The sequence below is a fragment of the Suncus etruscus genome, chromosome 2, assembly GCF_024139225.1.
Source record: "Suncus etruscus isolate mSunEtr1 chromosome 2, mSunEtr1.pri.cur, whole genome shotgun sequence".
In the NCBI taxonomy this organism is placed as follows: Eukaryota; Metazoa; Chordata; class Mammalia; order Eulipotyphla; family Soricidae; genus Suncus; species Suncus etruscus.
In genome coordinates, this window is record NC_064849.1 from 161,915,850 (window position 1) to 161,943,337 (window position 27,488).

Below are 27,488 nucleotides of genomic sequence, written 5' to 3' on the forward strand. Positions count from 1 at the left end.
AAATAACAACTGGAGATTTCTCAACAAACAAACAGTCAAGACAAGTTTCTGTCTGGCCTGTTGAAAGAGGGAGGGAGACTGGAGGGGGGGGGGATCTCTTTCAATTAGAGATAAGTGCAAAAGGGAGCCGTGGGGGGGGGGGGTGGGGGACCCTGAAAGGAAATCAGAAGAGAGACAAAGGAGCTGGTAATATTCTGGAAGTGAGGAGACCCTGAACAGGATGGGTCACAGGACACAAGACTGGCATTTCCTTCGTTCAGATCAAACTGAAACAAAGATCCTCACATGAATGGAGGGGAGGTGGGCCATCTTGCCAGCTGGGGATGGAGATGGAACAGACACACACAACCACAAGATCACCCTGACTATATAGGATTCTACTATAAAAGCACCGGTCAGTGCCTTTATTCACATTATACGGATAAAAAGTCACAGGCCAAAAAAGGCGCCTTCAGGAATGTGGCAGCCGCAGGTCTGCGGGATTTGAAACGCCAATGCATTATGACCTATGTCAATGCCTCCCCTCCCGTCTTCTGCTTCCTTGGAGAGTTAACTGAGCTGTTAGGTGCCCACAACACCAGGGACATGTGCCGATTCCGGAAGCAGAGAATCGGAGCAGTGGTACAAGAAACAATTTCCCCAACAACTATAGCAGATGAGGAACAGGAAAACCAAGGCACAGATCGTGCAAGGCTTCCGCTCCAGGAGGAAGCTGAGCAGGTAGAAGCCCATGAACATGGAGTGGCTGAACCACAGGGCGAGGTGGAGGGACTTGGGGATGAAGAGGACGGGCAGCAGCCACTGGAGGCAATACGTGATATCTGCTGGATAGGGCCTCTCTAAGGCCTCTGGGCACAGCTGCAGGAACCAACCTAATGGGAGCCTATATATATATATATATGTATATATACATATATGTATATATATAAAACTACATGTAATTATGATGTCTTGAATATTGAATACTCCTGTTTGAATTTTGTCAAGAAAATATAAAGTATGGATCATTAAAAAATTGGAGACTCAAATGTCTTTACACGTATTCAAAAGTAAAAATGCAACACCATGTTTTCCACCACTTAACTAAATAAAACTGTTCGATAATGATCTATACCTGGCAGCATGTAATCACATACTCAATGTGATCCCAACACAACTTGTTATATGTAATTCCAGCACTGTACCAAGGAATATAGTCTACTGCACCACAATCAAGCCTAGGTGTACACTGCAATTAATGTGTGGAGATTTTGGTGAGAAACTAGGTGTACAAGTGCCTTAGTAAGTGTGTTCTTTGGACAGAACTGCACTTAATTTGTGAATGCTCCATAAAGACCTGCAATTCCCAATTATTTTAACAATCATGAGAATGGAGAAATTAAACTGAAAAGAAAGACACATTTAATAGCATTTTAGATCATTAGATCTGTGGTGGCTTATATGAAGAATATCAAGGTTTGTGTTCTCTTAAGAATAATAATATTTGGATAGACTACATGCTGGCACATAAAACATACCTCCATAATATTAAGAGAATAGAAATTTTGCAGACTACCTTCGCTGACCACAAGGCTCTGAAATTATTTGTGAATTCCAAAGGGACTCAGAAGAAAAACTTTAACACCTGGAAGTTAAACAGCCTCATACTCAATAACCAGTGGGTCTGAGATGAAAACAAGGAGGAAATCAAAAGGTTCCTGGAAACAAATTGACAATAAAGACACAAACTATCAGAACTTATGGGACACAGCAAAAGCAGTACTGAGAGGAAAATTTATAGTTTTGCAAGCACACATCATGAAGGAAGAAGGAGCTTACCTGAGTAGCTTAATGACACAGCTAATAGAACTAGAAAGTGCTCAACAAAAGGACCCAAAAATAGGAAGGCAGAAGGAAATAACAAAGCTGAGAGCAGAAATCAATGAAGTGGAAACCCAAAAAAACAATCCGAAAGATCAACGAAAGCAGAAGTTGGTTCTTTGAAAAAATAAACAAGATTGATAGACCACTGGCAAACCTAACAAAGAAAGAGAGAGAGAGAAACTTGATAACTCGTATTAGGAATGAGAAACGAGAGATCACTACTGATATGACAGAGATTCAAAGGGTAATCAGAAACTACTTTGAGAAACTCTACGCCACTAAAAATGAGAACCTGGAAGAAATGGATAAATTCTTGGACTCTTATAATCTTCCACGGTTGAAGGAAGAGGATGTAGCATATCTAAACACCCCTGTCACCATTGCTAAAATTAAAACGGCAATCAAATGTCTGCCCAAAAACAAAAGCCCAGGCCCAGATGGATTCACTAATGAATTCTTTCAAACTTTCCAAGAGGAACTACTACCAATCCTGGCAAGACTCTTTCATGAAATTGAACAAACGGAAATACTTCCAAATAGCTTTTATGAAGCCAACAACACCTTGATACCTAAACCAGACAGAGATGCTACAAAAAAAGAAAATTATAGACCAATATCGCTTATGAATGCAGATGCAAAGATCCTCAACAAAATCCTGGCAAATAAGATTCAATGCCTCATTAAGAAGATCATCCACTACGATCAAGTAGGTTTCATCCCAGGAATGAAAGGATGGTTTAACATCCGTAAATCTATCAACATAATACACAACATCAATAACAAAAAAAATAAAAACCACATGATCATATCAATAGATGCAGAGAAAGCATTTTATAAGTTTCAACACCCATTCTTGATCAATACTCTCAGCAAGATGGGAATGGAACGAAACTTTCTCAATATAATTAAGGCCATCTTCCACAAGCCAGTGGCAAATATTATCCTCAACGGAGAAAAACTAAAAGCCTTCCCTCTAAATTCTGGCACAAGACAAGGCTGTCCTCTCTCACCACTCCTATTCAACATAGCACTGGAAGTACTTGCTATAGCGATTAGGCAAGAAAAGGATATCAAGGGAATCCAGATAGGAAAGAAAGAAGTCAAGCTCTCACTGTTTGCAGATGACATGATACTCTACTTAGAAAACCCTAAAGACTCTACCAAAAAGCTTCTAGAAACAATAGACTCATATAGCAAGGTGGCAGGGTACAAAATTAACACACAAAAATCAATAGCCTTTCTATACACCAATAGTAATAAGGATGAAATGGACATTAAGAAAACAACCCCATTCACAATAGTGCCACACAAACTCAAATATCTTGGAATCAACTTGACTAAAAATGTGAAGGACCTATACAAAGAAAACTATAAAACTCTGCTCCAAGAAATAAGAGAGGACACAGGGAAATGGAAACGCATACCCTGCTCATGGATTGGGCAGGATTAACATCATCCAAAATGGCAATTACTCCCCAAGGCATTATACAGATTTAATGCGATCCCTCTAAAGATACCCATGACATTCTTCAAAGAAGTGGATCAGGCACTTTTAAAATTCATTTGGAACAATAAACAACCTTGAATAGCTAAAGCAATCATTGGGAAAAAGAATATGGGAGGGATTACTTTCCACAACTTTAAACTGTACTACAAAGCAATAGTTTTCAAAACAGCATGGTATTGGAATAAGGATTGGCCCTCAGATCAGTGGAATAGGCTTGAATACTCAGAAAATGTTCCCCAGACATACAATCACCTAATTTTTGATAAAGGAGCAAAAAATCCTAAATGGAGCAGGGAAAGCCTCTTCAACAAGTGGTGTTGGCACAATTGGATAGCCACTTGCAAAAAATTGAACTTAGAACCCCAGCTAACATCATGTATGAAGGTAAAATCCAAATGGATTAAAGAACTTGATATCAGCCCCAAACCCATAAGATACATAGAACAGCACATAGGCAAAACACTCCAGGACATTACAGGCATCTTCAAGGAGGAAACTGCACTCTCCAAGCAAGTGAAAGCAGAGATTAACAGATGGGAATATATTAAGCTGAGAAGCTTCTGCACCTCAAAGGAAATAGTGCCCAGGATACAAGAGCCACCCACTGAGTGGGAGAAACTATTCACCCAATACCCATCAGATAAGGGGCTAATCTCCAAAATATACAAGGCACTGACAGAACTTTACAAGAAAAAAACATCTAATCCCATCAAAAAATGGGGAGAAGAAATGAACAGACACTTTGACAAAGAAGAAATACACATGGCCAAAAGACACATGAAAAGGTGCTCCACATCACTAATCATCAGGGAGATGCAAATCAAAACAACGATGAGATACCACCTCACACCCCAGAGAATGGCACACATCACAAAGAATGAGAACAAACAGTGTTGGCGGGGATGTGGAGAAAAAGGAACTCCTATCCACTGCTGGTGGGAATGCAGTCTATTTCAACCTTTATGAAAAGCGATATGGAGATTCCTCCAAAAACTGGAAATCGAGCTCCCATACGATCCAGCTATACCACTCCTAAAAATATACCCTAGGAACACAAAAATACAATACAAAAACCCCTTCCTTACACCTATATTCATTGCAGCACTACTTACCATAGCAAGACTCTGGAAACAACCAAGATGCCCTTCAACAGACGAATGGCTAAAGAAACTGTGGTACATATACATAATGGAATATTATGCAGCAGTCAGGAGAGATGAAGTCATGAAATTTTCCTATAATGGATGTACACGGAATCTATTATGCTGAGTGAAATAAGTCAGAGAGAGAGAAAAAAAACGCAGAATTGTCTCACTCATCTATGGGTTTTAAGAAAAATGAAAGACATTCTTGTAATAATAATTTTCAGACACAAAAGAGAAAAGAGCTGGAAGTTCCAGTTCACCTCAGGAAGCTCAGCACAAAGAGTGATGAGTTTAGTTAGAGAAATAACTACATTTTGGACTGTCCTAATAATGAAAATGTATGACGGAAATAGAAAGCCTGTCTAGATTACAGGCAGGGGTTGGGTGGGGAGGAGGGAGATTTGGGACATTGGTGATGGGAATGTTGCACTGGTGATGGTTGTGTTCTTTACATGACTGAAACCCAAACACAATCATGTATGTAATCAAGGTGTTTAAATAAAAAAAAAGATTAATAATATTTGGGACAAAGAGATAGCACAGTTATAGTGTTTGCCTTGCACATGGCTTTCCCAGGACAAACCTGGGTTTGATATTCGGCCTCCCACATGATCCCCCAAGCCAGGGGTGATTTCTGAGTGCATAGTCAGAAGTAACTCCTGAGCTTCAAAGGGTGTGACTAGAAAAAACAAAAAGAAAAGAAAAGAATACCGTTGACTATATCAATCTAACCCTCAAAGCCCCTAGAAATCATCATATATACCCATGATAGAAAAGTAATTTGCTATAACATTCATTTCCTTTTATTGTTGTCTTCCTAATATTAAAGATTTTTATAATTATTTCTAATGTTTTGCTTTATATAAATGAATGAAATTTCACAGCAATTGTCTTTGTTTGACAGAAATCTCTAGAAGTGATATCAGAAAATGGGCTTTTGTTTGGGAAAATAACATGATGGTAGTTTTTATTTAAATTTTTACACAGTCTGTTCCATCTCCCTTACTTCTATTTTAATCTTGAGTGGATGTATAATTCTAATTTGTCAATTTGTAATAGATTTTTCCAATTAGCCTCTTAACTTATCTTGAAGACCATTTGAATTTAGCAGTATTTTAAAAAATGATACTGTTTTTATTTCTGATCCTGCTTAAGATTTTTTCACTCTTTCATTTAGAGTCTGCTGATATTTTCCATTTTAAATTATCGTTCCAAGAACCAGATCTGATTTTCATTTTTCTATGAAATTTTTACTTAAATTGCCTATATCTAATATGCTTTAATACCTCATTTTTCTATCTCTATTTTTTATTTTATCATTGACTCAATAGGCATTCTGATTCTAATCCAAATATTTTAGTTGATGCTGTTTTGTTTGTTTCTTATATTTAACCAGCTTTCCCCTAATGATTAATTTCTAGTTTCATATTGATGAGGTCTGATAAGACACTTGACATAATCTTTTACATTCATCACTTTTATAACTATGTAACAATAGGTGGTCTCTCCATTAAAATGTTCATATTCATTAAGAAGAATATATGTGTTTGACATTTTGTATGTACAGAACCATGCACTTTTCTATTAAGTCTGGCTCAGTTTTATTGTTGTCCATGGTCTGTCAGTTTGATCTGCTTATTTTAAATAATGAAATTTAAATTCCCCAGTACTATTGTTTTATTTATCGATGTTTCTCTTCAGATATGATAATTGTTGTTTTGTGTATTTTATACTTACATTGGGTGAGATTATGTTAATGAGAATAAGATCTTCTCTGTTCATTACATAACCTCTGTCTCTGACCTGTTTAGCTGTTTGAACTTAAAGTTTATTTTGCTTAATATATGATTGGTATACCTGCTTAAAAAGACATTTATCAGCATGGTTGGTTTCAACTGATTCTCTTGTTGACAACAGAATGTTCAATTTTTGTATTTTGATCTTGTTGGCCATGCTGTGCCTTTTGATTTGTGTTAACATTATTGATATTTAGAGAAATTATTTTTATAAAAGAATTTTCCTTCTCTCATTTTCCCTCTGTACTTTAATATCTAACTTTTATGTGCAATTGCATTGTTTAATTCACTCTAAAATTTTACTTCGATGTTACCAGTTTACATAGTTCTAAGCTATTCATTTTTGTATTTGGTGGGAGCATAGTGCTTCTTGGGCTTAGTCCTGCCCCTATTCTCAGGAATTGCTCCAGGTGGACTTCGGGGGATTATGCAGAGTGATGAGGATCAAATCCCAGTGAGCTGCATGCAAGGTTAGGATTTATCCACTGTACTGATTCCAGGCCCTTATATTTAATTATAAACTTTCCACATTTATGGATTCTAGGATAGTACTACTTCCAAGGTGACTTAAGTTTCCTTGCACAAAAGACTGGTCAGCATTTCTTACAGAGAAAATTTAGTGACTATGAATTCCTTTAAATGGTATTCTTCTGAAAACATGTTTATCACTTCTTGCATTCTCATAACTTAACTGGGTCATATATTCTTAGCTGAAAATCTTTTCTATTCAACAATTTAAATATACCATCCTTTTCTTAGAGTTTCCATTAAAAAATCTGCTTACATAGTTATCCCTTATATGTGATTCTTTTCTTGTTACTTCTATAGGGATTCTCCAGCCTTTATTTATCTTTTAATTATGCTTATATAGTATATATGTATTTTATATGTAATGTGTTTTATTTATGTGCACCTGTCTGGGTGGCTCTTTAGAAATCTTTAAATTTTCTAGCTTTGGTTTATCATCTTAAATTTATTGAAGCTCTCAGTTATTTCTTTCCAGACTGGATTTTTGTTTGTTTCTCTTATTTGATCTTTTGAAACTTCTGTGATGAAGAATGTTTTCTTTTAGTGACGTTTGTACTCTATTATGTTGTCCTTTATACAAATACATTATTTATTAATTATATTTTTGGTATAAAGTACAGGTATAGTAGAATTTAGCTTTATAGATTTAATATACCAAAGTGCCTATGTTACAAGCTTCCAATTATATTTTTCAATTATTTCTTCATTAAAGCTATTCAAATCATCTCCTTTATCCACCACCTATGTGATATAGACACTCTACCTATATTCTAGTCTTTGTCTAAATAACTTTCTCATCTGCTCCACCTTGTTTTCCACCCTGCCACTCTCAGAAATATAATCTAGCTCCTAAAACTTATTATTTTTAAAATATAATTTTTATTTTAATTATAGTGGGAGTCCTTTTAGGGCTAAGTCCGGTATCCAGCAACAGTCCACGTTAGGATAAGTTGGTAGGAAGAGTCACACAGCATGAGTCAGTAGGGCTGTTGGTTGTCTTTTCCTGCCAGGGACGAGGTGTGGGTTTGAGTGGATGTCCCTTTGTGCTGGATACTGGTTCGTTGGGGTAGGAGGTCAGTCTTGATGCCTAATAGATTAAGACTGAGGGTGAAGAGTTTTAATAAATTGGAAAATATGGATGGGATTGAGGGGTTATCGGGTAGTCGGATTCCTGGAAGGGGGATAGGGGAGAGTATTTGGAAGGGGCAGAAAGGAAGAAAGGGGAAATAAGATTAAATAGGGAAGAAAAAATGGAAGAGGGAGTAGTGAGAAGAGAGTTGAAAAGAGCGAGGGCATGTCATTTTGCTTGAATATGTTTGATGAGTAGACCCTGAAGTCTGCAGGTCACCGTTGCTGCTTCGGTGGTCAGACTGGCCACATGCTTCAGGCCCTAAAAGAAGGTATGCCCTAGAGATAAAGGGTGTATTAAAAAGTTTTGTCCAGACAATTTTGTAATGCAGCCTGGGTATGGCATCTTGTGTGGCTTAGCTCTGTGATGCCATCTTAGGTTGTCCATCCTTTGTATCCAAGAACGCCTGTGGACAAAAAGCTGAGAGGTAACTTTAAATATATTAAGGTTAAGGCATTAACACCTATTATTTTGAAATACTTCGGTTGTAGTCAGTGATTTCCCGTGGTATTCTTTACCTGTAACCTTGTATAAGATCCCTAAGAGATTATTATGAGCCTTTGCAGTAACAGGCTGATTACAGGCTGTTCACTCTATGCTGATGTTTCTGCAGTTGCTGATTTCTTTATGGTTTAATGTGTGGTCGAGAGTTTATGATGTTCCTCTTTCATGTGTTTTGGGCACTTCTGCCCAGTATATGTGTGGTATTACAGTGTTTGGAGTTTCTACCCTGTTAGTCCTGTTATTTGATCTTTGAATATTAGTTGTATATATGGTGTAGTTTCTAGGTGCTTCAGAATAGTGCTATCATTCTGTGTTTCTCTTTCATCTTCTGACTTACTTTGTTTAACATAATATGTTCTAGGTCCATCCATGTTGCTGCAAAGTCTGTGGTTGAATCATTTCTTACTGCTATGTAGTATTCCATTATGTATAGATACCACATCTTAATGATCCACTCATCTGTTGTTGGGCATCGAGGTCGGTTCCAAGACTTGGCTATTATACTGAGTGCTGCAATAAATAGTGGGGTGCACACATTTTTGGGATTAATGTCCTTCCAGCTTGGGGTAGATACCCAGAAGAGCAATTGCTGGGTCAAATGGCAGCTCAATTCTGAGTTCCTTGAGCACTCTCCAGACTTTTCTCCATAGGGGTTGGACTTGGGGGCATTCCCACCAGCAGTGGATGAGAGTGCCTTTTATACCACAACCCCACCAACAGAGATTGTTTCCATTATTTTTTGATGTGAGCCATCTTCACTGGTGTAAGGTGGTACCTCATTGTTGTCTTGATTTGGATTTCCCTAATGATGAGTGAAGGTGAACATGGTTTCATGTGTTTGTTGGCCATCTTTCGAAATTCTTTGGTGAAGTGTCTTTTCATTTCATCTCCCCATTTTTCTATGGCTTTATTTGGTTTTGTGGAGCTCATCTTTCTGAGTGCTTTGTATATTATGGATATCAGCCCTTTATCAAACATGTTGAGTGCAAAGATTTTTTCCCATTCAGTTACCTGTCTTCTTGTGTTGAGTATGGTTTCTTTTGTCATGCAGAAGCTTTTTAGTTTGGTGTAGTCCCATTTGTTTATGTTTGATGCTAAAGTTCTTGCCATTGGCAATCTATCATCAAAGACTTTTTTGATATATAGGTCTCTGAGTGTTCCACCTATTTTTTTTTCTCAATAAACTTTATGGTTTTGGATCTGATGTCAAGGTCTTTGATCCATTTTGAGTTGACTTTTGTATATGGGATGAGGTATGGGTCAATTTTCAATTTCTTACAGGTGGTTTTCCAGTTGTACCAACACCATTTGTTGAAAAGACTTTCTTTGTCCCATTTCAAGTTCTTGGCTCTTTTGTCAAATATTAGTTGACTATATGTCTGGGGGCTTATATCTGGAAATTCTGTTCTAACCCACTGATCTGAGGCTCTGTCTTTGTACCAGTACCATGCCATTTTGATCACTATGATTTTATAGTATAGCTTCAGGTTAGGTAGCGAGATGCCACCCAGCTTCTTGCTAAAACTTATTAAGTGATGTTGCCTGGCATGATTTTATTTCTCTGTGTACCAAATATATGTGAGATGTCTTTGGCTTGATTCACTTAGAATGAGAGCCTCCATTGTTATACAAGCTACAGTAAGATTAATCACTTAACTTTTTTTTCTAGTGGATGCACACAGAGTTATATTGTATATAAGTGTTTTATTTGTTTTTGGACACTTGGGTTATTGTCATATCTGCCAATTATGCTAAAACTGCAATAAACTTGGTCATGCATAGATCTTGTCAAACCTTTTTATTCTTTGGAGTAGATTTCTTGAAGTGGGATAAATGGGTGGTCTACGGGTTCTAGTCTTCCATTTTTTGAGAAATCTCCATAGATGTTTCCATAGAGACTAGAGAATAAATAAAGCACCAGTACAGTGGAGTTTAAAGGAGGTTGGCACTTCTGTCTAGCTGGTGATCGAACAGATTCTCAGGGAATTGCAAAGAACAGATATTTCAAGGATAGCTCTATACTAACAAGGAAGCACAGAATGCATCATGGTCCCTTTCTAATTGCCAGTGATGGTGAGATTGTCAGAGTGCTTCTATGTGTGGGCCTGGCTAGTCACGTTGCAGTCAGATTTGCTTAGAAAGTGGACCAGGTAGCTATATCTCTTGAGAGATATAAAATCTCTGAATAGTTGTCTGTCAACTCTAGAAAACTTAAGCTTAAAAATTATGGGATAAAACCTTTTCAAGGAATATGCCCTATATTCTGATGCCATTAGAGATTCACCATAACTTCCACTAGCACCACTAGGATTCAGGTCACAAAATGTTCATCAAGAATGTATTTCCAGGAGCCGAAGTGATGGCACAAAGTGATAAGACATCTGCCTTGCTGGAGCTAGTCTAGGACTGACCTGGTCTATCCCCTGCATCCTATAGGGTCTCTTAAGCCAGGAGCGATTTCTGAGCGCATAGCCAGGAGTAACCCCTGAGCGTCACTGGGTGTGACCAAAAATACAAAAAAAATGTATTTCCAGATGACCAGAACCCCCTGTTTAAAATTTGGTATTCTGTGCAGCCTCCAAAGTCAGGGTTCAATTTCTACCCTTTACTAATCTTTCTAGTTTTGTTTTTACATCCTGTGAAGTGTCTCCAGAAAACTTTGGCAAGGCCTTATCTCTCTCATTCTGTCTCAGTATTTTCTTTTCTGTCTTTTGCTATGCAATAAATTCCTTGTAATCACAGGATTATATAAACATAAATTTCTTCTTACTTTGTAATTTTTAGTCAGCCAAGTATCTTTTTTTATTTCTTTAAATAGACTTTCTACTACTAGTTTCTCTCTCTCTTTGCCTTTTCTTTATTCAAATACACTTTTTTTTATAAAATGTCTTCAACTTTCTGAAATCTTTCAAATACTTTTATTTAACCATTTATTTATACTTCTTATTCTTAAACACAAAAAAATGAAGTGTATTAAAATTCCTACCATAAACATGATTGCTTTAAGTTTTTGTCATATTTCTCATATCTAACTCCTGCATTTAAATATGTATGTGTGTATACATATATGTACATTTAAATCTATATGAACACATACACATTTATAAATACACTGTTAGGGACCAGAACTATAGCACAGTGGGGAGAGTATTCGTCTTGCATGTGTTCTGCCTGGGTTGACTCCCTGGCTGCCTCTATGTTCCATAAGTACCACCAGGAATGATTTCTGAGCAGAGAGCCAGGAGTAAACCTGTATGCTACAGGGTGTGGTCAAAAATAAACAAAACAATAAGCATATAGTCCCAGTTTGCTTAACTTGAAAGTCTATTCTGATATAATAAATTAACTTTCTGTGTTTTATTATGAATCTTATACTTTTTTATTTTTTTAATTTTTAAATTTTCAGAATATTGCCTGTTAACTCCCTTAATTCTTTTTTCAATATTCATTGAAAATAGTAGGTGAATATAGTCTCCTCTTTCAGAATTTCCATTCAGTTATACCAACATTGATATTTTTCTTTTACATGTTTTCTATTTTATTATTATTTTTAATCATTAGGTTTATGCACAGTGGCCTTAGCTTGGAAAACCTCTGTGATCTCAAAGGTGATTGGAGGAAGATAGTGAGAGTAAGTGAAGTACAAATAATACAATGTTTTGAGACACTGTGAAAATCTATCCTAAAAACCTATCTTTTATCTAAACATAGAACACAGAGAAATCTATTACTTTTCTCTGCCACAAAACCAAGCATCAATTCATGCCCTAAGTTTGTTTTCTTGGTCCCCAAATATTTTGGCTATCCAAAGTTTATACAGCATGTTTCTTTTCACTCTCAAAATATTTCCTTCCTAATTTATAGAATTTTCCTTTTTTTTTTTTTTTTTGTTAAGTTTACCCTTGCTCCCACATTTGTATTATTTGAGACTCCAATCCAGGACTTCGGGTTCAGACAAGAAACATCATGGTTTTTTTTTTTTTCTATGTGGATATCTTTTAGGACAGGCTGAGTGCAGTGAATCATCTGCAACCCTATAGCTTTCTTTACCCTCAGAAATGACTGCAACCATGGTCAGATTAGGTTGTCAGATTTGGTTGTTGTCTCTATCTTTTAATAATTTAGCTTAAGATCAACCATTAATCTCAGAAAATAAAATGTGTGTCGATCCACTAAGTAGGAGATGACCTGATGAGATTTCCTTGAGAGTAATTGATTTCTATTTGTGCTTTAAGAAGATGCTTGCCAGCAGCCAGCTATTCTGCCAAGCTGTGACATTACAGTCAATAGTGTATATCTAAAACTTACTGAAGATTATGTCATTCTTATTTATAGTATGTTACTGGATATCCATTGTACAGAAAATGAAATGTTGGTTTTTATACATTGCCACCATCACAATGGCTCTGTCCTTCATACATGTTAAACACTGTTCTTTTGAAATACTTTCATACTATACTATAGGCCCATAGGTTTTCTTCAATAGTTTATAATTCTAAGTTCCTTTGCATTGCTGTTTTTATTTTATACTCTTTGCAAAATTTTCTGTATTACTATCAGCTATTTTTTTTAGTTTAAATAAGATATATTGTTTTTTCAAGATGTCACTTTGCTTCCAAATACTCTTTCATTGGTAGAGTATCTGGTGCTACTTAAATATTTTTTCTTCACATATTAACTTTTATTTGACTAACATTAAAAACTTAATGTCATTAAAATGTTCGGGGGTGATGGGAGGGATATGGTTGCAGGAAGGGAACAGGGATGTGGGAGGACAAATTTGATGATGGGTATTCTGCTGGTTCAATGTTAATATGTACCTAAAATGCTACTGTAAAAGATATGTAAGCCAATATGATCAAAATAAAAATAAAAAAAAAAGTAAAAAACATGTACTGGAGGGGTCAGAGCAGTGCTTTGCATTCGCTAACCTAAATAGGATGGACCACGGTTCAATAACCTAATGTCCCATATGGTCCACCAAGCCAGGGACAATTTCTGAAAGCATAGCCAGGAGTAACCCCTGAGCATCACTGGGTGTGGCCCCCGAACAAAGAAAATGTTGTACTGAAAACACAGTGTATAAAATGAAAAAAAGAAGAAAGAGAGAAAGAAAGAAAGAAAGAAAGAAAGAAAGAAAGAAAGAAAGAAAGAAAGAAAGAAAGAAAGAAAGAAAGAAAGAAAGAAAGAAAGAAAGAAAGAAAGAAAGAAAGAAAGAAAGAAAGAAAGAAAGAAAGAAAGAAAGAAAGAAAGAAAGAAAGAAAGAAAGAAAAAGAAATGTGGAGAAAAACGAGTTTCTTCACTGCTGAAGAGTTGCTAACACTGCTGTTGGTTTTGGAATATTGCAGCTTTGTGAATCATGGAGCATGAATAAAAACCAATTTAAAGAAAAAATAAGTAAACTAAAAAGCCAAGAAATTGCTCTGAAAACTGCAGATTCTTCATCAGTCAAAGCATCATCAAATAGTGAGACTTTCCCGACTCACATTGTTGTTATTAGTATTATTATTATCATTTTTATTATTAAATCACTATGACATACAGAATTACAATTATTTTGATAATTGTATCTCATTCAAGCAATATTCCAACAACCATCCTTTCACTAGTGTTCAATACACAACACAAATTTCCAAGTTTTGTCTCTTAATGCCCACTCCCATTTCTAGCCTCTATGGTAGACATTATCTCTGTCTCTTTCTGTTTTTGTTTATCTTTGTGTCTCTATCTATCTCTCTTGTCTCTCTTCTCTCTCTCTCTCTCTCACACACACACACACACACACATACACACACTATATCTATTTTTCTTTTCATGTACTGTGGTTTCAAAAATTGTTATTGAAGGGGCATTGTGTAGAACATGTAACTTCTTTTGAGTTCCAGTTATTGTATAGAGTGATCATTTTCCACTATTATTGTCATAGTGGTCCCTTTCCTAACTGCACCACCATAATTGTCATTGCCATTGTGTATTATTCTTATACTATGTGTTTTGTTTTGTTTTAATATTCCACAGATAAGTATGATCATTTTATGTCTATCCACTCTGTCACTCATTTTACTCAGAATGATATTACATGTCTATCCATATATAGACAAATTTCATGACTTCATATTTTCTAACAGATGCATACTATACCTTATTTAAATGTACCATCATTTCTTTTTTCACTCATCTGTTCAAAGGCATGTGAATTGTTTCCAGTTTTTGGCTACTGTGAAAAATGTTAAAATAAAAAACATTTTCTGCATTGCTTTTATAGGGTGGATAGAATGGATCTTAATTTCTAGTTTTTTGAGAAATATCCATATGGTTTTCCAAAATGATTGGGCCTGTCTACATTTATCACAGCAGTGAATGAGAGAGTCGATTTTGTTTCACTTCTGCCTATGAACTGGCTGCTCATGTTTATTTATTTATTCATTCATTTACTTATTTATTTTTGATTTGTGACAGTCTATGTAGAGTGAGATAATATTTCATTGTTTTGATTTTCATATCCATGATAATTAGTGTTGTGAAGCTTTATTTTGGGTTTCTTATGGTCATCTGAATTCCTTCTTTGCAGAAGTCTCTGTTCATGTCTTCTCAATTTTTATGGGGTTGGATTTTTTCCTTATTAAATTTATCATATATTTAAATATATCTTATATTAATGCCTTTTCATATACTGGGTGAACAATTTCTCCCATTCAATATTTGGGCTTTGTTACCTGGTTATAATTTACTTTGAACTGAATTAATTACTTAATTCAATGTAGTACCATTTGTTTATTTCCACTCGCTTGATCACTGGTGTTTTTTTCTTGAGCTTCAATATCATAAACTTCTTCCTAGGGGCTGGAGTGGTGGCATGGAGAGGTCCCATATTTTACTCTATGAATCTTTTAGTTTCAGGTATGATATGAAGGTTTGTATTCTATTTTTATTTGATATTTGTGCATGATGTTAGAAAGAGATTGCAGTTCATTTTTTGGACATATAGTTGACTAGTTTCCCCAGCATCAATTATTAAAGAGGCTTTTCTTGTTTTACTTCAGGATATTAAATATTATTCTACTGGTCTGACATTTTGTCTTTATACCAATAACATTCTAATTTAATTACTAACACATGTAGCATAGCTTAAAGTTTAGGAAAGTAAAGCCTTTTGGTTTTTGGTTTTTGGGTTACATCCAGCAGCGCTCAGGGGTTATTCCTGGCTCTGCACTCAGAAATCGCTCCTGGCGGACTCAGGGGACTTTTTCAATGCAAGGCAAACATCCTACCCCCATGCTATCTCACTGGCCCCTCCTCCCATATTCTTATTTCAAAAGATCACTTTAGTTATTCATAAAGATTTTTGTTCTAATTGATTTCAAATTTTGAGATTAGGGAGAACGATGACTCATATTCATGGTGGTTTATTTTTCAATAAATAATGTGAGGGGTCAAAGGAGTACAACTGATTCTCTCTGCTCCTGAGTTGTGCCCTTCCCCTGGTCATTGAACCCCAGCACAACTTGTAGAAAACACCAGATTACAAGTGTGGCAATGGGGGAAACAACACAGACCATTAACATGCAGAGATAATAAAGATGGCAGCCCCTATGACCAAAAAAATGATCCAACCACCTATTTAGCCTCTCAGATAAGACTTTAGAGAAGAAATATGAAGAATCCTCCTAAAACTCAAAGAAAACATGGAACAAACTGAATTAACCATGAACAAGAATCAAGAGAATATGAAAGTAGAAATGACAAAAATCCAAACTGAAATAATAGCACTGAAAAATTTGAAAAGTGAACTAAAGACCTCACTAGAAAGCCTCTCCAACAGAGTAACAGTGGCTGAGGAAAGACTCAATATGCATACAACAGAAGAGATTGGAAAAGAGCCTTAAAACAAACTATCAAATGATGGTAAAAGTCCTCAGAGAATGTGAAAAGACCGAAATAGAAGTCTTTGATAAACTCAACAGAAAGAACATAAGAATCATTTGATTTCCAGAAAATCTTGCTAACCTGTCCTGCAGGTGCAAGAACAAGAGCTTTGACGATTCAGCTGAAAGAAGGGAGAGAAGGAATGCAGTGGTCGACCTGCAAAATGGCCACAGAGATTACTGTTCTAAAGCTCATCTTTTAAGGAAGAAGTTACATAGCATGGTTATATAAGGGTCACGTTAGGACTAAACAAGCCCTGAATGTTTACATTTTTTCATCCCATATAAGGCCATCATGTACTCACCATATGGCTACTTCCTGGAATGTTCTGCTCTTCACCAAAAAGGGGGGGGGGTGGGAGAGAGAGAGACAGACAGACAGAGACAGAGACATAGACAGAGACAGACAGAGACAGAGACATAGACAGAGAGACAAAGAGAGAGACACAGAGAGAGACACAGAGACAGAGACAGAGAGACACAGAGAGAGACACAGAGACAGAGAGATAGGGACAAAGAGAGACAGAGACAGAGAGAGAGCTATGTCCTTCTGCACCATTTGGCACACGGACCCCTTACTTAGGGCAGCTTCCAACAAGAGAAGGCCTACCTTAAGACAAGACAGACAGACCAACAGACACATCAAACTTCTACACAAAGATGACACTAAATTCCATGAGAATTATCTCTCAATGTCAAAAGACTAAATGAATCAGTTAAGAGACATAGAGTGGCACAATGTATCAAAATGACGAATTCAACATTACGTTGCCTACAATAAATACATCTGAATAGTCAGAACAAAAATAAACCTAAGCAAAAGGTTGGAGGACAATCACCCAAACAAACAACTTTATTAAATAGACTAGACTGTTTATATTAATATCAGATGACACAGAATTTAGACTTAAATAAGAAATAAGGGAAAGAAATGGACATTTTAATAATTAAATGATATGTATGAAGGCATCAATAACATCTCAATAATAGCTGGAGACCTCAAAATTACTCTATTACCCCTTGGTAGGTCAACCAGGCTAAAAAATAATAAGAATATACTAGCTCTGAAAGAAGACAAAAGGAAAAAAAATGGCTTAGTAAGTATATATAGGACTCTCTATTTCCAGGAAACTGGGTAGACATTCTTCTGCAATATACATGGACCTTTCTCCAGGATAGGCCACAAACTGGCCATATATAATATCTCCATAAAATAAAAAAATTGTATAAACTTCTTTCCCAGATCCTAATGCACTGATATTAGAAGTGAATTACAAACAGATCCAGAGGAAAAACTTTAAAACCTGGAAATTAAACAGTTCACTAATGAACAAATGGGTCAGAAACAAATTCAAAGAGAAATCAAAAGATTTCTGGAAACAAATGTGAACAAAGATACAAATTATCAGAATTTGCGGGACATAGTAAAAGCATTACTATGAGAAAAATTTAAAGATTTGCAAGCACTCATAAGAAATTAAAAGGGGCCTACATAAATTACTTAATAACACAGCATATAATATTAAAAAAGTGATCTAAAAGTGAACCAAATAGGCAGAACCAATAGGCAGAAATATCAAAGCTTAGTGCAGAAATTAATTATTTGAAACTCCATAAAATATAAACAAGATCGATAAACCACTAATAAAATCACAAAGAAAGGGAGAGAGAAAAACTTAATAAAGTAAATTTGAAATGAAAGAGAGATATCACTACAGATACTACAGAAATATTAAGGATAATAAAAGATTACTTTGAGAAACTCGCTGCTCCTAATTCCCCCTGCTGATTTGAATGCTGTTTTGTCCAGCCTTTACAGAAAACAATATAGAGATTCCTCAAAAAAACTGGAAATTGAACTCCCATATGATCCAGCTATTCCACTCCTAGGGATATACCCTAGGAATACAAAAATACAATTCAAAAATCCCTTCCTCACACTTATATTCATTGCGGTGCTATTTACAATAGTAAGACTCTGGAAAGAACAAAGATGCCCTTCAACAGATGAATGGCTAAATAAACAGTGGTACATATACATAATAAAATATTATGCAACAGTCAGAGAGATGAATTCATGACATTTTTCTATACATGGATGTAGATGGAATCTATTATGTTGAATGAAATAAGTCAGAGGGAGAGAATAGTCTTACTCATCTATGGGTTTTAAGAAAAATTAAAGACATTACTGTATTAAGGCCCAAAGACAATAGAGTTAAGGGCTGGAAGTACAGGCTCACAATTTGAAGCTCATCACAAAGAGTGGTAAATCCTGTTAGGGGAATAACTACACTAACGACTAGCAAGACAATGTTAAAAAATGCCTGTCTCGAATACTGGCAGGGGGAGAAGGGCAGGTGGTGGGAATGTTGCACTAATGAAAGAGGGTTTTCTGTTTATGACTGAAACCCAACTACAAACATGCTTGTAATGATGGTGTTTAAATAAATATTTATAATTAATAAAAAAAAAAAGAAAACAGAATATAGTAAGAAAACAAAAAGAAAAAAAAAGTCATCTGGAAATGTTTTATTAGCTACAATGAGTATTGGCTGTTAAGTTCAAATTCTGTATTTTCCTACTGTACCATAGTGTGTGAATGAGAACTCCATGATTGAGTCCTGTTGTCTTTTTCCCCTTTTTTGAATAAACTACTGAAGTGAACTAGCAAAGTTAAGTTCTCTGCTGTATTGTGGATGTATTAAATCTAGTCCAATTTATCCTTCATTGTTTTCCTGGGCAAACAAATGGTTACTAGCTCCCAGGCAAAATATCATGCTTTCCTTCTTTTCCTTTCTTCTACATCTTGCCTTGTTATTGTGAACACTTCACTAAGAGAGACAACCCTGGAGATAAAATTTATGTTTTATATTCAAAATGGTATCAGACTATAGACACTACCCAAGTATAAAATTCATAAAGTATTTTTCCCAAGACTTTTATATTTTCTGAATCCAAAAGGAAATAGTAAGATCCTAAGCTCATTAGTTGTGATTAATCTTTAGCACTTGGAGCATATTGCTGGATATTATGACCTTTATCTGCTCCGAAATGTCAGTTCCCTTGAAGAAAGCCTTTCCTAAGTTCTTTTATTTTTTTTAGTCACAGAACATTGTTAAGTTTCAGGTATTGCTTGTTAATATTGTCATTATTTTGATGGTGATTGCTATTATTAAAAATTCACCTTCAGAAGGAAAGAATACTTTTTGAAAAAAAATATGGTTAGAATTAAGAAAAAAATATAAAAGCAGCTGCAACTAGAACTGGAAGATTATGTTTATTCCCAGGCATGAAAACCAGAACTCTTTTATCTCAATAAAATATTTGCTTTGTTCTTTCTTTTGTTTTCTTCTAATACAATAATACTTTCAACAGTCTTTGCAACTAAGCAAATTTCTACTATCAATTTATAATGAGAGTTCTTAAAGAATTTAACTGATGAGAATTTTACCTACATGGATCTAGAAGTTACAAGGCCTGAAAATGTATCTGGACATTTAACTTATATGCCACATTTCACAACTCCAGAGAAATAGATTTTACTTTTGTAAAATAAAATTAGTACTTAAACATATTTATGATATATACATTAAAATTAAGTCTAAGGCCAAGGAAATGCTATTTTCTACATTAAATAATGCTAAATTAAATTGCATAATATTCCTTTCTTTTACCAACTAATTAAGACATTTGTTAAACTTGTATAATTTTGAGGTAACAAGGAGAACCTAATGAAGTGCTATTGGATTTTTTCCCATTAAGTTAACATTATAGACTTTTAATGGATGTCTTAATTAGATAATATTATTAACAGGGTTGATGCACAAATGAAAATCAGTCTCAATGTATGCAATAAGCCTCATTAGCATTCACTGCAAGACACTCACCAAAAAAACTCTCTTAATTAAAAATATGTCTAGTCTTATTATGTACAAGTATCTATTCAATAATATGCATGCATTTAGAAATACATTCTTATATAAATATAAAAATAATTATACCTTCAAAATTTTAATTACTTATTTGATACCTATTTTTCTGTACTGTTCAATTTTTCCATTATTTACTTCATTTTATTTCATGTACAATATCTAATTTGCATACTTTGTTCAAATTCCTATTTTGCTTTCATTTTATTGTAGGATGTAAACATTCTTTACTCGCTCACTTATCCTGAAATTTATCAACATTCTTAGATCATTTATATAAATATTCCAATAGCACTCAGATGTTATTTCCCTTTATCTTTCTCAATGACCACAAAATATTCAGATCCTTGTTTGTTTTCTTTCCCAAACTACTTAATAGCCACAGGCATTTTAGATATTCTTTATAAAGTCATGATCTTTATCTCACAACTTCATTTTTGTTAGTCCTACTTATTTCAGTAAAGCTCAAAATTTATTTTATGTAGTGGAATTTGCATAAAATGCAAATTTCTATAATGGAATTATACAAATATCTATCGCCTGCATTGTTCCACTCTTAGTCTTGTACTCTTTATATTTTTTCTGATCTACTTAAGTAGTTTTATTAACTCTAATAATTAAATATAATTAATAATATAAATTTATTTTTATATTAATTATAATATAATTAAAATATAATTAATAATATAAGCTCATCATACAATAGAAAAATATTCATTGGATATTTGACTTAGAAAGCTAGTTTCCTAAATGCAGAAAATTTAGTAGCAAATATGTAGACATAATTCTTACCTCTCACAAGATTTATATTCAAAGCTTCAAATGCGATTAAAAAAAAAGCACAGCTAATAAACAGCCTTACATGGTGGTACTGACATGTCTACTTTAAATCGATGATTCCTAAGATTTTTTTTGAGTTACTCAAAAAGACCATGATAATAATTAGATATGTACAGAGATTACTTGTGGTACTGGACTCAATCATGGAGATGCGTGGGGACCATACAAGATGTCAGGTATCAAACCACATGCAAGGTAAATGCTCTACCAGCTATACTACAGCACTGGCACCCTAGATACCTTTTTTTTTATTTTCTGTACCACATAAGATACAACTGTGCCCAAAGATAATCTAAATGCATGTGCATTTTATGTTTTGCCTTAGTTACTAGAGAAGTAGAATATAGGTTTTGAGATGTATTATTATTTTCATGACCCTCAGTTTTCAAAGTTATAATCTCTAGAAGCTACATATATGAAAGAATAAGAAAATTATTCAAAGAAAGAATAAGGAGGTTACTCATTTGCTGATTTTTATATGGAAGAAAGTAGGCATTATCCAAAAATGGTGATTGTCCTTAGAATTTGAGAGCAAAAGAAGGGCAATAATTCTTTGAAAAATCACATTTTTTGGACAGAGTAACTAAAATAATATAATCAGAAAATATGGGATAAATCACAACAATGAAAGATAAACTGTCTAAATTTTCAGATAAATTTTCATAACCTCCGATTTTACAATTAGGCTCTGGACAAATATAACAAATGTAATATACCACCACCACCCACATCCGCATACATAATAATAATAGAGCAAGCAAGTCAACAGGACCTGAAATGACTTTTATACTATTAACTTATCTAGTCCCAGGCTAATTCTGAAATATCTGAAATATTCAAGTGCTGAAATGACATTGGAAATAGCTTTCACAGAGAACAACGCATACATTGCTCAGTTTTATCCTTAATTAAGAAGCAATATTAGGACATCATACTTTCTTAAATTTCCTTAGGCTAGAAATCTAAGAGAAAAATTTAAATACTTGCAAGATATTTTATGATGAAGACTTTTTTTTTCTGATTTTCAGATAGCATCCTTTAATTCTTGTCTTCATAGGATATTAATCTGTGTGCATTTAGAGAGGAAAGGGAATGAAGAAAAATAAAGGTAATGAAGAAGGAAAGGTGGGTTGGAGATAGAGAGATTTCCCTGTTTCTATAATCTTATTGGATTAGTCCTCTCCACCCCAAATCCTAATGTAACTTTAATGACCCCCTCAGAGGCTCTGTAAATATTGTCATTTAAAAAGTTAGAGAATCAACACAATTCATAATATTTATTAAAATAAAGAAAAATTAATTTCAGAATTTGCAAGATAATAAAAGCATATAGACTAGCAAGGAAAGGGTCTTACATTCTTTAGAATGTAACTAATATTGTCTTAAATAATGGTAAAGTCTAGACCCTCCTGTGCCCAGAGAGATAATACAGTAAGTAGAACACTGGCTTTGAAAGCTGTGAACCCAGGTTCCATTCTCAATATCACATACAATACACTGAACCTACCAGGTTCCATTCTCAACATCACATATGATACACTGAGCCTACTAGGCATGATCATTGAGAGCAGTCAGAGTAAATGTTGAAAATGACTAGATGTGTTCCAAAACAAAACAAAGAAAAGAAGAAAATAATAAAAGTAGAGAAAGTGTTTAAGGGAAGGGAAACTAAAAATATTTTAAGACCTACTTTTTTATTTTTCAATAAATTTTTATTATGATCAAAGTGTATTATAAGCCTTTCACAGAATTATTTACGGTACATAGTGACAATGAATGAAGGGCATTCTCACCAACGGTATTGTCCTCCCTCTACCCCTGTTCCCAGCATGTATCCTATAGCTTCCTCCTTTACCCCGCAGGATACTAGTGTAACTGGTCTCCACTTTACAGCTTGTTGTAGATTGGGTATCTATTCTGTTGTCATTGACTTTGGGTTTGGTGTTCAAGTCTGATCATTTTTTATTTTCACTACATGTTCATATGACTAGTCCTTGTATCATCATTCCCCCCCTCAATTTATGAGACTGAATGATTCAAGTTATGTAATTCTGTTGGAGATAAAAAGGATAAGGAAAAGAGGAGAAAAAAATTAGTAGCAACTACCCAAAAAAAGACAGAGAAAAAAGAGAGAGAAAAAAAAGAAAGAAAAGAAAAATGTACCCAGACCCCCCAAAATCACCAAATAATAGTGAAAAAGAAAGAAAAAGGTGCAAGAAGAAAGAGAAGGAAAATAATATTAAAAACAGACAAAACAAAACAAGAAAAAGGAGTGCTGGAGTGGCAGGGTTTGGTGTTATCCCACTTTTTTTTTCTTTTGCATAGGCACAGTAAATATTGGGGGAATAAAGGGAATTCCCGTGGCTTAAGAGATTCAAGGTTTCTCCCCTTTTGAAGCATACTTTCATGGGAACAACCACTGGCTCAATATATACTCATTACCATACCCCAAGGTTTTTTTTTATGGTGCCAGGAAACTTTCCTGTCAGTTGTGGATGAGAAAATCAGGCCACTGTAGCTAGCAATCTAAGACCTACTTTTTTAAAACTAAGTGAACTTGCTTTAATATGTAAATAAGTTAAATCAGACTAGTTATTTTATATATGTCAAAATTAATTAATGAATTTTTATTATTCTGTAAATAAAAATTGAACTATATTAAGTAAAATGCTAAAATAATAGTAGAGTGGGAAGGGTGATTTCATTTCATATTCCCCAGAGAGTTGCATTTACTGTACCATATATGGTCTCTATGCCAAACCAGAAGTGATACCTGTGCAGACCCAGGGATAAGCCCTGAGCACTGCTGAGTTTGGTCCCCAAAAAACAAAAATTTATGATAAAATAATAAATAAAAATTTTTTCACAGTAGATATAATGCAGTTTTGGGGATTAGATATTATACTTGAGAGATCATGTCCTTTTTAGCAAGTAGAATATAATTCTAATTAGAAATCTATTAACTAAAGACATAATTAACAAATTACACTAGATCATAAGAAAGGTCCTTAATAATTATGATGGGTATTATTATATGAATGGGAAATAGATAAAAAATATATAGTTCCAGAGATAAGATTGATAGGGTAAATCAAGTTTTTCTCTCAACATTCCACATTGTTTCTGAGCCTTCACAAAAGCAGAAGAATGCATTGAGAGCAATCAGTTCTGGCCCCCAAACAACAAAGAATATTGTTAGACTAGAGTCAGAGTTGGATAATGCAGCCACAAGTCAAGTAAAAGCATAAATTTATAGTTATTTCCAAATACTGAGGAGGCTTAGGAAGAAAAGTACCCAGAGTCTCAGGAGATACAATAACCCTGTACACTACCTAATTTTAGATCTTCAACTTAAAAACCATAGTAAGTCACATGGTTTCTTGTTTGATTTCTGTTGTTTAGTTTTTTCGGTTTCTGTCGTTTTATATTGATATTTTTTTTTTTTGTTTAGTGTGTTGTTATTGTAGGTTGGGGTGGTGATTTGGGCATCAAATGGCTATGCTCAAGAATTAATGTCTTTGAGCTCAGGAATCACACCTGGTAATGTTTGGGGACCATATATGGCCTTACTATACAAGTGGCCTTACTATATAAGTGCCTTACTATTTTCCAGCATATTTTGATAGTTCAAATCTGTGTTTAATATTTGTTCTTGGTTCTGTGCTCAAAGTTCACTCATGGTGGTGTTCACATATCATACACCATATAGAGTACGGAGGATCAATAACAGTCTTCTGTGTTCAAGTCAAGCATGTTAACCATTTAATACATTTCTGGTTTTCTTCTTGCTTTAAGCTGGATGGTTTGTTTTACTTTGTTATAAAAGGAGTAGAACATATTTATTTAAATGGGGCTATGGAAGTATTAGAATGGACAAGAAGGCACTCACCTTGCATGTGAAAGTCCTCAGCACCTCACGTGTTCCCTAGGCACCATTAGGAATGATTCCTAATAAAAGCCTCAGAAAAAAGCCCTAAAAGCATACCTGAGAGTGACACAAATATCACATAAACATATAATTTAAGAAAGACAAAAATGGGGACCTGAGCGGTAGTGCAAGCAGTAAGGCGTCTGTCTGCCTTGCCCATGCTAGCCTAGGACAGACTGCGGTTCAATCCCCTGGCATCCCAAATGGTCCCCCAAGCCAGGAGCGATTTCTGAGCACATAGCCAGGAGTAACCTTTGAGCGTCACTGAGTGTGTCCCCCCCCCCAAAAAAAAAGACAAAAATGAAGCATGAAAAGTAAGTGCTTTTACATTTTATTTAAAAATAATGTGGCTACAGTAGGCAATTCCAAGACAGCACTATTCTGAACATAGCATAAGAGAAAAATCTAAATTTATAAATATGATCCATTTATAAATAATTAAAAGAAAATGAACAAGTAATTAGGATACTATGTGATGTGTATATGACACATAACAGATGGCAGATAACAATAGCAATGTATGAAAATTCCTGCTCTGTACTATGTGCTAACATCAAAATACTTATGTAGATATTAATAATCTGCACAAATATCAATTGAGATTTAAGTTAAAATATTACATATGGTAGGATTACAATGATTGTTATTAATATAAGTGCTATAAAATTTTACCTAGCATGCTGCAATGCAGAATAAAACATCAAGAATTATTTTCTGAATGTATGGTAATTATTTCAGTCTAAAATTTAGAGGTTTCTTTAGGTTATGAAAATATTGCTATTGCAATTATTTAAGACATTGCTTTATAAGAATATAGTATACTGTTTAGGGTATCAAGTAGTACATATATATTATTCTATGCAGAAAATAATAAGCTATAGCCAATATTTAAAAACCAATGTCCTTCTAGGATTATGAGTGACTGTGCAAACCAAATTGAAGTGGTTTAATACAGAATTAGACCCATCTGTAATGGAGAGGGAATTAATATAACGAAAAAGTGTAAATACTGATACAGCATGTTATATGATTTATTACAATAATTCTGCTTTTGTCCTATAATTCCCATAGGTGAATTTGGTAGGATAATAATAAATTAACTTTATTTACATGATACATTTATAAGTGAAGGCAATCTAATTAGATCAGCTTTAATTATCTCTAGAGGGTAAGTGTTGTTATTGATTCGTTTGTGAAAAGACAGTAAGATAATTCAATGAAGTTGTTTTCTTATTTACTAAGTTTAACTAGGAAAGACTTAAGGCATATCAGTGTTAACACTAAATCTTGTTTCTCTAAAGGTATCTTAAAGAAATATTTATTTTCTTCCCTTCCTATGATTCTACAAGTCAGAAATTATATCCTTATGATAAATTTTCTCTTTTTTTTTGACAAAATAATCATGATCTGACTTTTATCTCAATACAGAATTTGATGTGATTAAAGTACAGATAAATAAGATTTCTTCCTTGTAGTACAGAAGGGAATTAGTCCTACTAACACAGTAATATTGTATTTAAAGATATAAAAGATATATAAAAGATACAAAAAATTTAAAGATAAAGATGTGATATATTTATATTGTGTGAATCTTTCTGTGGTCTTGTGTTTATCAGTAATTTTTAATTAGTTAATTTATATTTAAAAATGCATCACATAGTTGACATATTTAATCCGAGTATATTTGTTCCCAAATAAGTGAAAGCAAAGTTATTGAAAAATAAAAATTAAAATTAAAATAGAAAAATATAGTAGCAAATATATTTGTGAAAATTATGTATCTCCAATGACGTCATTAATCATTGGCAAGTTTAATAAGTCTTATTGCTAGCTGTCCATTTTGTAAAAATGGGATGTTCCTTTAGGGAACGAATGAAAGTTGTCCAGAAATCCAAAACTTCTTCCTGATACTATGACTAAAAGGGGAATGTACTTAGCTACCATGCCTCCTGGAAGAAGAAAGATATGTGGAGAGGGTGCCCACACTAGCTTCAAAAAATCCTAGTGATAGCAACCCCCAAATCATTGTACCTGAATTGTCGTCAGATTGTTGTCCTTGAAGGGTATGGTATAGGAACACAAATGAGACAGGACCATCAGAAATGTTGATTCAGCAATCATGGCTTCATCAAGGGGGGAGTTTGGTAGACTCTCTCCTCCTGAGATTGCCAGCTTTTTACTGTGTAATTTTCTTTTGCACAGTAATATTTTTTATTTATATATATTTTAGTATTTATTTTTGTGGGGTGGAGGCACGCCCATTGATGCTCAGGGGTTACTCCTGGCCATGTGGTCAGAAATCGCTCCTGGGTTGGAGGTCCATATGGGACACCGGTGGATCTAACTGCGGTCTGTCCTAGGCTAGCACAGGCAAGGCAGAAGCCTTACGGC

The 27,488-nt window shown here is 34.5% G+C and overlaps 1 protein-coding gene across 1 annotated transcript; it reads right to left on the minus strand.

The window, feature by feature from the left end:
- Positions 1 to 310: 310 nt before the first annotated feature.
- Positions 311 to 27,218, minus strand: LOC126001906 (bladder cancer-associated protein-like). The gene is made up of 2 exons (XM_049769099.1): positions 27,129 to 27,218; positions 311 to 858 (listed from the first exon to the last, which is right to left on the minus strand). Exons 1-2 carry the CDS (start codon positions 27,216 to 27,218, stop codon positions 562 to 564), a joined length of 387 nt encoding a protein of 128 aa, XP_049625056.1. The 3' UTR covers positions 311 to 561.
- Positions 27,219 to 27,488: the final 270 nt, after the last annotated feature.